The sequence below is a fragment of the Cylas formicarius genome, unplaced genomic scaffold, assembly GCF_029955315.1.
Source record: "Cylas formicarius isolate icCylForm1 unplaced genomic scaffold, icCylForm1.1 PGA_scaffold_12__32_contigs__length_19106922, whole genome shotgun sequence".
Lineage (NCBI taxonomy): Eukaryota > Metazoa > Arthropoda > Insecta > Coleoptera > Brentidae > Cylas > Cylas formicarius.
In genome coordinates this window covers 10,363,313-10,377,685 of record NW_026844225.1, presented here as the reverse complement: position 1 = coordinate 10,377,685, position 14,373 = coordinate 10,363,313, and the positions used below count along the sequence as shown (strand labels likewise).

The following is a 14,373-nucleotide window of genomic DNA, read 5'->3' as shown; positions in this document are numbered from 1 at the left end:
TCAACTACCAAACACTGTGATCAATGTATTATCGCACCAACTTTCGGAAACGGAAAAATCAGTTCTTTCAAAACTTCGCCCTTGCCCCAGGTATTATGCCAAAAGAGAAAATCATTTCAACTAAACAAACGGCCATCTCAAACAGCTAATGAAATTCGATTTGAAACAGCAAAAATTCTTAAAAAATTAAAATTTCCTAAATCTAATATTGCAAAGAATAATTGCATTGCCCTAAAATCTCTAAATCTTTAAAAGCAGATAAAGGAAATAGTGCTCATGAACACAAATGAATATCAGGAAAGATTCAAGATAATCTTACGTCATCCTACGTCATCTATCACTCTAAATTTCCTCGTCTCTACGGACTCGCAAATATTCACAAACCAGGATTACCCCTTTGAATTATTGTCAGCAGTAAGAAAACTGATAGTGTCGTACTTCATTGGACAATTAAAAAACATTACATTAGATACGCAAGATATTCTGGTTAGTTTCGAAGTACAATCCCTGTTTTCTAAAGTTCCTATTCCTGGAACTCTCAACACTATTTCAGATATATTAAAATCCGAGATTCTGGAACAAAACCTTCTCATCTTAGTCGAAAAATGATTGTCTGGAACATATTTTTCTTATAACGGTCAAATTTTTGAACAAACGTCGGGAACAGCTATGAGTTTGCGACTATCGCCAGTCAGCGCATATATATTTATGAAAGCCTTTGAGAAGAAAGCTCTCGACACTTTCGATCTAAAACCAAAATTATGGAAACGTTCGCTAGTAGATTTTCTTAGACATTTAAACTCTATTTTACCATTGAATTAGAAAATAATAATAACCTCCCATTCTTACAAATTCTTACCAATAGAAAATCAGTTTACAGAGCCACAAAACTATATCAGCCCGAGTCACTCAGAATTAAAACACCCTACTTCTGCTCTTCTCTCTAATAATATATTAAGGGTTCCATCACAAAATACACTTCACTACAACCTTCCAATAGTAATGAGGCCGAAAGCAATCCCGCTCTTGTCACTGTTGTTCTTCCTTATATTCAAAACATCACTGACCACATACCAGAAGTTCTAAAGAAATATGACGTCAAAACCAGATTAACTACTTATCCAAAAATCACTCGACATCTTTCATCCGTCAAAGACAAAATTCCATTTGAGATGCCAGGAGTTTACGGCATTCCATGCATATGCGGTAAAGAATACATTGGAGAGACCGGACGAAAAATATTAACTAAGCTCAAAGAATATGATAGAGCCTAAAGACTAAGACAAATACAGTTATCAGCAATTGCCGAACACAATCACGAAACCGGACATACAATTTTATTTGATGAAACTAAAATTCTTGCATGTAATCAGTACTTCACTAAAGAAAAATCCGAAAGTCTATAGAAATTTATAAGCAACCTAACAATCTTAACCACGACTCAGGTATCTACCTGTCACCAATATGATAATCAGTCATCCGAGACGCTGTTTATGCCCCTCATTTAGCTCCGCCTCCTTCAAACATTATAAAAGCAGTTACAGAGTAAAATGCGAATCAGTTTCAGTCAAGCTCTGAAGAAGCCAACAGGATGATTGGCGAAAGGTCAGCAAATTCGACTCAACAAAAACCGACATTTTGTATTTGTAAGTTTTGTATAAAGTATTCCACAACTTGGTATTGACTTGTCGGTCCACCATGCATATTTTGTTTGCTGCAAAAAATTGGCAATAAAAAATTATGATGGTGGTGTGCCAGCATATTTCTTGAAATATAATACCTGATTTTTAAATGATTCTATATTTTAGCAGTTCACTGTATAAAAGATTTTCAAAATAATGTGGAAAGTTTTGAACAGTAACGCTTTATATAATGAACGGCGAAAACTCTGGAAGTTAATGCTTAAATCGTTTAAAAAATGGGGAAAATCGCGCTTGTTTTGAGGACCAACCCTACAGGAAGTTTCAGATTTTTTTTTTTTATTTATTTTGCCGAGCGGTCCGGACTGGCGCAGACTGCATTGGCCGAAAATTTCGAGGACCCATTTTGATAGGTGGCACCTGGCACTTTGTGTTTTCAAATTTCGTGCGTGATTTTTGATATGTCCACAATAAATTGCTACTTGTTGCTTTAAGGGAAAGTAGGTGGGCTATATTATCGACCGACATTTTCGGTGTGTTCGGAGCGCAACAAGTACGCGTGCGTGCTGAATTTCAGTTTTCCCTTACGGTTAAAGTCTCGGAAAGGGCAGTTTTCCAGTCTATATCATGCTTTCCATCGTTGGGGAAGTTCAAACAGAGCGTCTTTGGTAGCGTGTTATACTGCTCAGTCAACACTGCAAATAAAGCAAATTTTCTTCCGTCGTCTTGCGGTAAGTTTCGAAATATATATTTATTTCATAATTTTGGCGGATGTTTAACTCACCGTTCCGACGCGCAAAGCGAAATTTGAAAAGTTTTCGCGGCCGTTCGAAGAACGGTATTTTCACTCACGTTTATGGTCGACACAAGTCTATCGATATAACAAAATATTGAAACGTATACGGAGAATGGGAGCAATTTTAATTTCTAACTCACGCGCGGCAATAAACAACGTAATGAATTCCAAAAAGAAACTTACGCACGCTCAACGTGAGAGGCGCATTTGAAACATTTTCTACCACGATTTGACTTTTTGAAATAGTGAATCGATCAAGAGTTTGATCTGACTGTGAAAAGTGCAAAAAACGCTCTGACAATTGATTTAATTATTTCGAGTTGTCACTTTTTACACAACACTTTATGATAAAAAAAAAGATAAATTAAAGAAAAAAAAAGTTTTTTCTTTGACAAAATGTTAATGCTGAGACTTATCTAATAGCCAAAATCGGCTCCTCCGACACATATCGAACCTAAAACCGCATCAAAATGCAAATATGGTACCTGCGCCGAATCCTTTCGATTCAATAACAAAAAAAATCATACATGTTAAGTTTTGGCGACCTTGGTGGATATTTATTAAGAAAAACCTTAATGAAAAAGTGGAGCAAATTGCAAATAACTTTTAAAAATTCATAGCAAAAAACTGGCTTAGTTCCCCTAGAATGTTTTTTATTTATAATTTAGTGATTTTAGGGATTACTTTGCCGATAAAATATCAAGCCCATGTCGGGGACGGTACAAAATGGAAAATTTCTTTTCCCAACGAATATCCGGAAATTTCCTTTTGACGTTATCAGTGTTATCCTTCGAAGGTCGTTTTCGCTCACCGTAGAATACAACGGACTCCGCTCTGGGACGCGGATTTTTATTTTCTCGGAAGAATGCGTCACTCATTTTTTTTCCATGAAAGGGGCCATTGTTGCCACTTTTTTTAAAAGTACGCCTATACGAAATCGACACGCAAATTCATTTGAAGCGATAAACGTACTAGCCGAGCCTTAATGCGTTTTTATTTTTACGCTGACCAGAAAATAATATGTATTTAGCCCACACGTTTATTTTTCGCATTGCTTTATACTTCACGAGCAGTCGGTGAACGCTTAAAAATGGCAACAAGCTAAAAACAAAACAAAAATTTTAAACTTCAGTTTAAGCTGCTGGAAAATGTAATAACGACGACTTAACCGTATTATAAATTTGCTAAAAAGCAGGGCTAAATGAATCCCCGCTAATTCTGGATGCGAACTTTCGAATCATAAATTTCTCTCATGTTTTTGCTTGTTGGGCTAAATCTTCGTATTATTTTTTGAACTATTTTTCTTTATTTCATTATTACATTTAAGTATTTTTTTGCCGTTAATTCAATGCGAACTTGAACCAGAACCATTCAATAATATTATGATGTTGAACGAGAACGATTCAATAATATTATATTGTATATATACATATATATTATATATATCATCGTTTAACAACGTATAAATAAATAATATTTTCATGCAAGAAAAATTAGTCAAATATTCCTCCAAAACTTCTAGGAGTAAGCTTCAGAGTGCCTCGTAATTCCTCGGAATTCTTTGCAATTCTTCTAGAATTCATTGGAATTCTTTCATAGTGTTCATAGTGTACAATGCACATGCAATATTTTGTAAAAAAGACTAAACGTATCACCAAATGCGCATGTCAAAGTAAAAAAAAATAAATCTAGCCTTCGCAAAAAGATTAACGAGCATGTAAAATAAATTTGTTTTAGTTAGTTTGGTTCGTGAAAATGTTCAAAAATAGATGGGATATTTGCAAAATTTTTATGTTACTGGCACTGCAAAACAAGCTTTTCTCAGGATATTTTTGGAAATAGCAACTTATAATCTTCTTTTTAAAAGAATCATTTCAAAATTTTTCCGTGCTTTGAACATCCTGAAATTCCAATAAGTAGCTTAAAATGTTCTATAACACCTTGAAATTCCTCCGAAATTCCTTACCCTTGTACTCTAAAATTAACTTTAAAAAAATAAATAAGAACTAAAAGTTCAGATTTTCACGAAATTATATATTTTTACATGACAATTGTTTCGACAACACAGTGTCTTTATCAAATGTGCGACATTTGATAAAGACACGATGTTGTCGAAACAATTGTCATGTAAAAATATATAATTTCGTGAAAATCTGAACTTTTAGTTCTTATTTATTATGATAAATTGATTTTCATCAAAGTAATTCTTTTTTGTTAATTTCGATAATAATTAACAACAATCCCGGAGCATTTTCCAAAAGTCGGTTTTCAAAAATTGATAGTTCTGTCGCTGTTCAATGAACGCGTATCAAGCCTCGACTACTATCCTCCCACGCGTATAACATTTAATTACCTTTGAGAGCCTTGGTTTTTGAAGCGACCAAGTCAACATTTTTCCATGAGTGGTCCCGGAGGCAATTTTTATTAATAAAAGAGTCCCTTATTTTTCGTGTTGTAACGAAAAGCCCTTAAGCTGCCTGGAATAGAAATCGGTTCCATTCGATATAATTGCACTGTTTGCCTCGACAGTTTTAATCCTTCTTTCGCAATTTATTATTTAATTCGTTCATTCATTCAATAAATCCCTCAGAACTCAAAATCATTGCGAGAGTCAAAGTTGAAACTTTTGTGTACAGTAACAACGAAAGTTTGATTTTTCAAATTGGAAATTCGTTTAGCAACACAATTAAAACGTTCCTAGATCTGACAGTTTAAAAGTTTTTTAGAAGAGGACATAGTAATAATGCCTCCGTGACGGGAACTAATGCCACGTTTTGCGGATTTGCGGGTGAGAAATGTCGTTACCAATTTGAACCTCGAGGATTAATCTTGCTCGTATGACATTCCGTTCGGAAACGCAATGAAGGTTTACTCGATCATATCATATTTTACATCGAAAAATTATCTTACCAACATTATGAAATCAAATCAAACAGTTAAGCGGAAATTGTGATTAAGATGCTATATAGGAAAGCTATTATTAATTAAAAAGCTCGGCAGTAGTGGAGGTAACAGGTAACCAACCCCCTGGCAACTTCGCAAAACTTTGCGGCGTTGCGTACACAAAGTAACGAAATATGAAATGAAATATTAAAATAGACATTTGTTCTTAGCGGCACTATCAAAAGCGTACGCAGTAAAACAATATGAATTTTATATAAGACGCGTTTTAGGTCAAACTTCTTCCTAAGCGTGCCTTAAAAGTTTACACAATTTTAACAACTTTCTTGTGCCATTAAGATTGAGTACATAAAGTAACGAAATATTACCTGACACAAAATACCGAAATATAAGCTGAAATATTAAAATAGACATTTGTTTTTAACGGCCCAATCAAAATCATATGCCGTAAAACAAGATCAATATAAGAATGCTTTTTAAGTCAAACTTGTTCATAAGCGTGCCTTAAAATTTTACACAATTTTAACAACTTTCATGTGTCATTAAAACTGAGTACACAAAGTAACGAAATATATATATATATATATATATATATATATATATATATATATATATATATATAAATATATAAATATATATATATATATATATATATGTGTGTTTTTTTTCACGTATTGATTCACGGATGGAAAAATGTGATGACACTATATTCCGGGATATCATCCGTTCGCTTGTTGAACTCCGACTGGAATCCTGCAGACGTTTCGCCAAAATCTCACTTGGCATCTTCAATGCTCGCGTTCCGAGAGTGTTCGAAGTGTTTTCGTAGCGCGAGCATTGAAGATGCCAAGTGAGATTTTTTCGAAACGTCTGCAGGATTCCAGTTGGAGTTCAACAAGCGTTTTCTGTAAACCAATGTCAATTTTAAATTTTTAAATAAGATGCGTTTCTAGACAAAATTAACTAAAACTACTAAAAATAAAAACTAAAATTTTAACATCGTTCTTGTGTCATTAAAATTGAATACAAAAAGTATGGAAATATTAGCTGAAATATTAAAAATGACATTTGTTCTTAGCGGCAAAATCATCAAACATTCCATAGTGCAACTTACAATCTTTCCACCGTGTTGTGGCGTTGAGATTGAGGCAACAAAGTGGCGAAATATTCAAATAAAAATTCTTTCTTAACAGTATAATCCAAGTCATATAAAGTCAAATAAGGGTAATTTTCAGTAAATATCATTTCTTTGGTGTGTGACATAAATGATTTAAAATGGTACAAAAGGTTAGTACCGTGTTGTCATCGAAATTAAAACCAAACATTTCATTTACTTAAATTAAATTAAAATGAATATTTTATTTGTGTTTCATTTCATTAAACATTTCTCAACAAGTTTACCTAGTTTATAAACGCATTTTTTAAACAATTTTTAAACACTTTATTTGAAAAGTTCATACTCAAAAATCGCGCATCAAACAAAAGAAACATTTTAACTAAATATTTATAGTCCTTTTTGAACATCAGATTTGGTTTGTTCAGTGGAAAATATTCTATCCAAACGTATAATAACTAAACGATTAATAATCGCCATTTGCTTTAATTGCGACATCATCGTCAAATAATTTTCAATGACTCCTTCAAAGAGTGAAACGAAAAATATATTCCTTTTGTTTTTAGCTGTTAAATTGTGAGACTTTCCAAAGTACGGGCTTCATGCCGTAATTAGGTTAATCCTGTTAATTATGGCGTTATCGCTTGCGATGCAAATGTGACGATTTATTATAAAATTTGCGTAAAATTGCATTTTAATGACACGATATGACACAGCGTCTTGACTTTCTTGAGGTAATCGTAAGAAACGGTTACCATAAATTTATATTCTGCCTCTACAACACCTTCGTGGAAATAACCATAAGATATGTAGAAAAATGATATCAGAATTTAAAAAATATTTCTTCTAACTTTGCCACAACTTAAAATTAATTTACCGGTACCCTATTTTAATTTACCATATTAAAAAAAACTCCAAAACAATATAGACCTGTTTGTAAAAAAAGGTAAAATTTAGGTGCAATATTAACTTTTAACATTACAACCATTCTGGAAATAGCGTTGTAATTGCACCATTAAAGAAAACAACTGGAATGGTGTCCCAATAACAACAATAATAAATAAGAACTAACATTACAAATTAGGTGCTACTCAATTGATTCATATTGCACTTAGATCACAGACAATTTGTATGTGCAAAAATATAGCTAGTATTACGTTGATTGCAGAATTTAATATAATTAAAAATAAATTAAACTAAGAGAAAGAGAAGGAAAAGTGAAAAGGCATAAGAAGACAATATGAAACCAGTATCAGTACAATAATAGATGAACATTTAAAGTTATCTCATTACATGCCCATTTTGATCACATCGAAAATACTTAAAATTGAGACCGAAAATTTATCCAAAATTATTTTTGTTATGTACTGTTTATAAGTAATACATTGAAAACGTTACAATTAATTGAAATAGATCGGGTTTTTTTATCAAATAGCGTATACCGCAACAATACTAGAATAACAATTGACAATGCTAATACTGAAAACTGCATTAATGCTCCCACAGAGATAAATTTAGATTTATAGGACATGTTAAGAGTATTACTACCTGTGAATTGTTGGGCCTTGGTTACCGAAAAGTCCGCCATTCCCCGAAAGGATTTACTTATTTATCTTTTATCATATTATTAACGCCGCCACTTTCGAAAGAATTTTTAAATTAAAATGAATCTGAACATCTACTTAGTCCTAGGTCCGCTTGTTAAGTGTAACAACGGCATTGCTCCTTTGTTTCCAACAAAGCATTTCATTGTTATTAGTTTATCCGCAAATATTTCTAATAAAACGTATCCTTCAAAATAAATTCGTCGAGTATCTTTACGGAAATTTTCTTTGACGGTATTACCACTCGGAAAACGGGAGAACGCTTACGTTACGGCAAAAATTCCTTTCCTCTGTATTTCCATTTTTTCTGAAAAAAGACCACTCTTTGACTATGCGTTTAAACCGAATTCCTTTCTCTTTGAGAAAACAATAAGAGTCAATGTCTCAGTTCAGCATACATCCAGGCGTCATATTCTACAAGTGACTATATATTTCTGATCGCTATTTGTTTCTTTGTGATTCTCATAAAATCAATCGAATCGGTTATTTTTCATGTATCATACTCATCTTGTAATACACAAACTCTAATAGTAAATAAAATTAATGAAAATATACTGTTGAAAACGAAAACATTTAAACTTCGCTACTCACCAAAACGTAGAAGGAATCTTAAAATGTGTCGAAAGTAGGTTAAATTGGCTTTGCTTTATAGTGTTATGGGCAGCACATTACCATTTCTTAACACACATTAACATTTTTTAACAATTGCGTGTTTCCCACATCCATGGAATAAATTAATATGTCCAAGCCCGTTTAGCTTTTATTTATGATGGGACATATATATGAAACTGTCCATAACTGCTTTTAATTTTGCGGGAAAACACCCAAAATCAACAAAACCAAATAACTGCGTAATTTGCGCTTCTGAAACATTTTCACTTGGATAATTTTCAGAGTGGAGAAAAACGTGGAAATATTCTATTTATTTATGCATTTCTGTGAAAAATTTTACACGGAAGTGCACTAGGTAAAAAAAAATAACAAAACTTGAACACAAACGACCTGTACTAACTACTAAATTACTATATTAGAGCCAAAGGGTACTAAAAAGAAATAAAACAATAAAAAAAACAAAGATGAAAGAAACATAAAACAATGGAATATCTAAAGTAACGCAGATTATAAAGATATATTAAATCGAGAATATAACCAGCTTACATTTTTTGGCAAATATTTTATAGCCATGGAGATTCCTCAAGCTAATTGGCAGGCAATTATATTCGATACTTGCTTAAGTAGATTTATATGTGGTCCAATGTTATTTTTATATTTAAATTTTTAAGTTTAGTAATTGATAAAATGTAATTTATTATGTGCAACCTTAATTACATCATTTCGAATGACAGACAGGCCGCCTCACACAACTGTAATATAGATGCTATCTAGGTAAATACAAACAATTCTTTGTTCATAAATATACGAAGTTTATAAATTGACATGATATCGCCCGTATTTTAAAAATCGTTTTATATTTTACTGATATATTATCTAAAAGCCATTACCAAAAAGCCATCTTTTTGTTTCTGTGTTTTAAATTATTTCTATGTACACTATGTGCATGAAGCCAACATAGTTTAATATTAACATTATATTTTTAAGCCAAAACGAGAACCTAAAAACAATTATTTAAAATGATAACGAACATAAGAATTATAAAATATTAGCATTTTTTGCAAATCTGAACATAATTAGTTTAATTTATAAAACTAAAAAAAACTGTTCAAAATGTAGACCATTTTTTCTAACAACCTACACACAGTTTCAATCCTCTCCAAAGCTTTCAGAATAATAAGAGGTTCTAAAAGTTTCAAAAGCTGCTCGGATACTATTTTGGCGGTTCACATTTATTTTACTTTGTAAATGCGGCCACAAAAAAATCTGAAACGCTTAAAACGGGGGACCTGGCAGGCCGTCCGTTAGGCCTATTATTACCTATCCAATTATATCCAAAATCAATCATTTTTCCAAGGCCTACCACAAAAACCTTCCTGAAAATTAAAAAAATTCATTTTTTTGAGGTCACTTGTACCAATAATCCCATACTATCCCATATTTTTGAGAAGCTCATATCAAGCGGAAGCAAATTGGCCTATAAGATATAGGATGTTATATTAAAAAAAAAACTAATTTAGAGAAAAAACTAAAATATACCTAAAAATCTATGTCGGATCCGACATTTCATAAGATACCCGAGATACGAGGAGTGACCCAAAACTTCAGATTTCCAAAATTACCCTGTATTTTAAAAACTAAGCAATTTATGAAAATGTTGTATAGACTTCTGGACCATAACCCATAAAATTACGACTTTGTGAACTGCTTAATTTAAAAGACAACTTCGTGACTGGATCTTGGAGTAGATGATTCGACAGGAAGAGGAATAGCAGGAATCTTTTATATCATAATTTGTATCGGAAAAACAAACGGCTTACGGAAGTTGGCCAAACTAAGCCGATGTTTACAACGTTCATAAACTTTTATTTCCTCTTAAAACAAGAACGGAATGTACACAAAGGCAGACGGAGAACGGAACTTTATTCATAATTCAAACGAAGCGGCATTCGAATTTCGTGAGCGGTTTGTTTTTTTTTTCATATATACGCAGACCCATTGATCTGTTAAATTTTAGATTTCAGCAAACAAACCTGTAATTCTGTAACAACGTCGAGTCAGGTCTGGCATAAAATATTTATTGATTTATTAATTATTGATGGAGCGTTGACATAAAAAAGTGGAACATAAAAGTCAAATGCCAAATCGAAATAACATCCAAGTATAGGATCACAACGCAAGGACATCATCAAGGTAGCGAAAGCTTATCAAGAAATGGATGGAGAACAAATATAGACAACGAATTGGAGAGTCTCACAAATAAAAACCAATAATTATAGCGGGAGTCTTAATAGATCCTTGCTTATGTAAAACCCATAGACACAATGCAGAACAATAGCTTCATAAATAACACCGAGTACATAGAAATACGGGTGATCCGAATTCTTTAAACTTTAAAAATAAACTTTAAAAATAAAAATAGATTAAACGACTTTCGAAAGACAATTCCGTTTTTCACCATTAACTATTGATGGCCATTCTCCGCCAAGCGGCAATCAGAGAGAAACTTTGCTTCAACTTCTATAGCAAAAAAGTAAATGATTGCTCTACAGTACTGCAATGTGTAATCAACAAAGAATAACAACCCATTTATTTATGTTTTCATGCGTAATTTCTCAAAGAAATTTCCACAGAGTACTGTAATACTATTTACAAATCTTCTGGATTCCTCCTGCGTCGGTTTTTGCTGAGTCGAACTTGCTGACGCTTCAACAACCATCCTCTTGGCTTCTTCAGATGTTATCTGTATCGGATGATGATCCTCATCTTGGTGAAAGATAAAGATCTAAGTAGAGGTTAAGCTTGCTTGTAGATTTCTACAGATTTTTAGTTGGTAGAAGAATTAATTACATAAGCTTTGATCTCCGGTTTCATGATTATGTTCGGCAACTGCTGATGAGTTGATGTGTCGTAGTCTTAAGGCTCTTTGACCCTAGTTGATATTTTTTGTCCAGTCTCTCCAATGTCTTTGATTTAATGGGTTTTGTCATTGAAGGATCAAAGATGTTGAGAGATATTTGGACAAGTTGCAAAATCTGCTTTGGTAAGATTACTCTGTACCACAACGTTGTCCTACGTAAATCTAGTTTTGCTTTACTTCGAGAAAGAATTCATCACACTGGTAAAAAATTGAAGAAATCAATAAGACTCTTGTGTCTCTTCATCTTGAAATTGCTTCTATCTTGTTGCCATCTGAGTACGATACCCTGAAAGCTGAAAATCTTCGTTCATCTTCTAACCACAAACACATTCAAAAATTTGAAAAAATAATGTCATCACTAGTGGAAAAATCAAACTATTCTCAACTACGAAACATTGTGGTAAATGTACCATCATATCATTGAAAAAGGTTCCAACTTCGTTTTGGCCCTACGAATTATTCCAAAAGATGAAATCATTTCAAACAAATTCGATTCGAAACCGCAAAAATCCTTAAAAAAAGCTAAATCTAATATTGCAAAGCCTGAAAGCATTGCCCTAAAATCTCTAAAATCTAATCTAATCTAAAATAAAGCAACGGCTATGGTGGCAATGAACACAAGTGAATATAAGGAAAAAATTCAAGATATTCTTACTTCAAACAAATCCCACGTCACCTATGGAACGAACCTTAAATCTATTGTTAAGGCTTCTTCTCTATTACAGTCCGTGAAAAATCTGCCACCCCTCATGACTCTTAAGATTCACAAACCAGTTTTAGTTAAGCTCTGAAGATGCCACAAAGATGGTTGGCGAAACGTCAGCAAATCTGCCGTATAAAAAATCAACCCGGGAGGAATCCAGAAGATTTGTAAATAGTAATTACATTTGCAATTGTTGGTAATTGTACTTTGCAGTATGGTAACATTTAACCGTTTTTTTGCAGAATATTGTAAGCGTTATTGAATGCTTTGTATTAGAGATCTATCACGAAGCTCTGTTCTAAGTAGCATCTCATTATGTTACATTCCGATGTCTTCCATGGCCGAATAAGCCCACTTTAAGTCCGTTAAAGCATTGACCATTTGCGAATTGGCCTCTTCATTTCTAAATTGTCGTGTAATTAAACTGCTCAAACTGCTTTCATATATAGTGTTAGTATGGACGTTATGTGAAAATCGTTTTTTTTTTCCAGAATAATAAAAATTCAAAATGTTAAGTCCGAAGATGCAAAGAACGATACGGCTCAACGAAAATCAGCTTCTAATGCTATCGGAACGAGCTAATTTCGATCACTCACAAGCTGGCTACCTACACAAGAAATCCGGGGACAGTACAAAATGGCAAATGCGGTGGTTTGTTTTGTACCAGGTAAGTAATCCATATAGCAACGACAAATTCGGAATTACCGATATAATGATCTGTGGCCCATGAAAAAAAAAACAGAAAAAGCTTATTTCGAGGTAAATTTGTTATTCTTGGTTACACTCAGACCTAAAGTTAAAGCGAATTGCGCACAAAAACATCGAAAACTTAACGAGGTCCCGACAGGTCTGCGTGGGTCGGTCGATGGTCTGGGGAATATCCAGTTGTGAATGAAACAAGCAGCGTTTAATGGGCGGAAAAATATAAAAACGAACTGATATCTCCTCGAGTTAAGCAGATATCTCCATCGGATCCGATTTCTGCTTTCGCTTTTAGGGCTTACAATTTTTCAGATTTTAGCAAGTATTGACCTGAACGGCTAAAAGTTCCAGACGTCGTTACGTCGTAGCCATTTAAAATTACACCGCATGCACTCGATGAAACGAAAGCAATCCCTTTGCGAGTTTTTGCCCACATTTGCTAGAGCCAATTGCTTAGTGTCGACGGATTCTAATTTGTCGCAATTAAATACAACAACCATTTTGGGCGCCTGCAGCCGCATAACCAACGGAATGTTGTGCCCAGGAATTGGTTAATCCGTTATAATCAAATTCAGTGGGTAAGATAATTTTGACGCCTGTGCAATACCTCTAAACATCCGAAATTGTTGTCAACGATTTACTTTATACCCAATTTACCGTAAAACTTGTTTCCACGGCGAATGAGCAATCAGCGGGATTACGCAATGCGTGTTTTGCAGCAGGCATTAACATACTGGAAGTCTGTACATTTAGGTCGAGTATGTTTAATTAGCAACGTTACAATAGCTTTGGGCCCACAAACCTATTTAAAATTATTTAATGCTAAAGTACCAGAGAGGAACTAGGACATTTTGTAAGTGGTTGTGTTTGTACTGTCAAATCAACTTAACCTTCGCACCTAACCATATTTCTAATAATCTAATGTGGACCTGGGGACTGATTGCTAATGGTTAGCCAACCAGTTCTGTGGTAAAGTCTGTTTCTAAATATTTCTGAATAATAAAACCATAACTACGTTCAGTACGACCATACTTAACGATAATAGCAGTAAGTACAAAATAGTTCTGATGGCGGCCCGCTACAAACTAAACGAAATGACCCAGCGGCGAACCATGTTGGGCTGGCAAACTGCCTTAAGAATTTTTTGACATGCTAACGCTGTCTATATAAGGGGTTCTTCACGCAACTATGCCCCGAACAGATCTGTCCATGATATTCTATTCTATACCTGACATTGAGGACAATGTACCATTTAACATTTCATTGACAATTATTTACAAGCTTTTTATAAATACAGAGTAATTCATGTTCAGCCCGGAGAACTGGGCAAGGGAACTTTATCAAATTCGGTATACGATCATAACAGAATATTGAAACTGGA

The 14,373-nt window shown here is 33.6% G+C and overlaps 1 protein-coding gene across 1 annotated transcript in view; it reads left to right on the top strand.

Moving 5' to 3' along the window:
* The first annotated feature begins 2,238 nt into the window (after positions 1-2,238).
* LOC132708611 (ras-specific guanine nucleotide-releasing factor 2-like) overlaps positions 2,239-14,373 on the top strand; it is a 75,942-nt gene continuing 63,807 nt past the window's right edge. The window contains exons 1-2 of the mRNA XM_060681041.1: positions 2,239-2,371; positions 12,782-12,957. Of these exons, the coding sequence (XP_060537024.1) occupies positions 12,799-12,957 (159 nt within the window). The 5' untranslated portion in view covers positions 2,239-2,371; positions 12,782-12,798. The remainder of the gene's footprint in view (positions 2,372-12,781; positions 12,958-14,373) is intronic.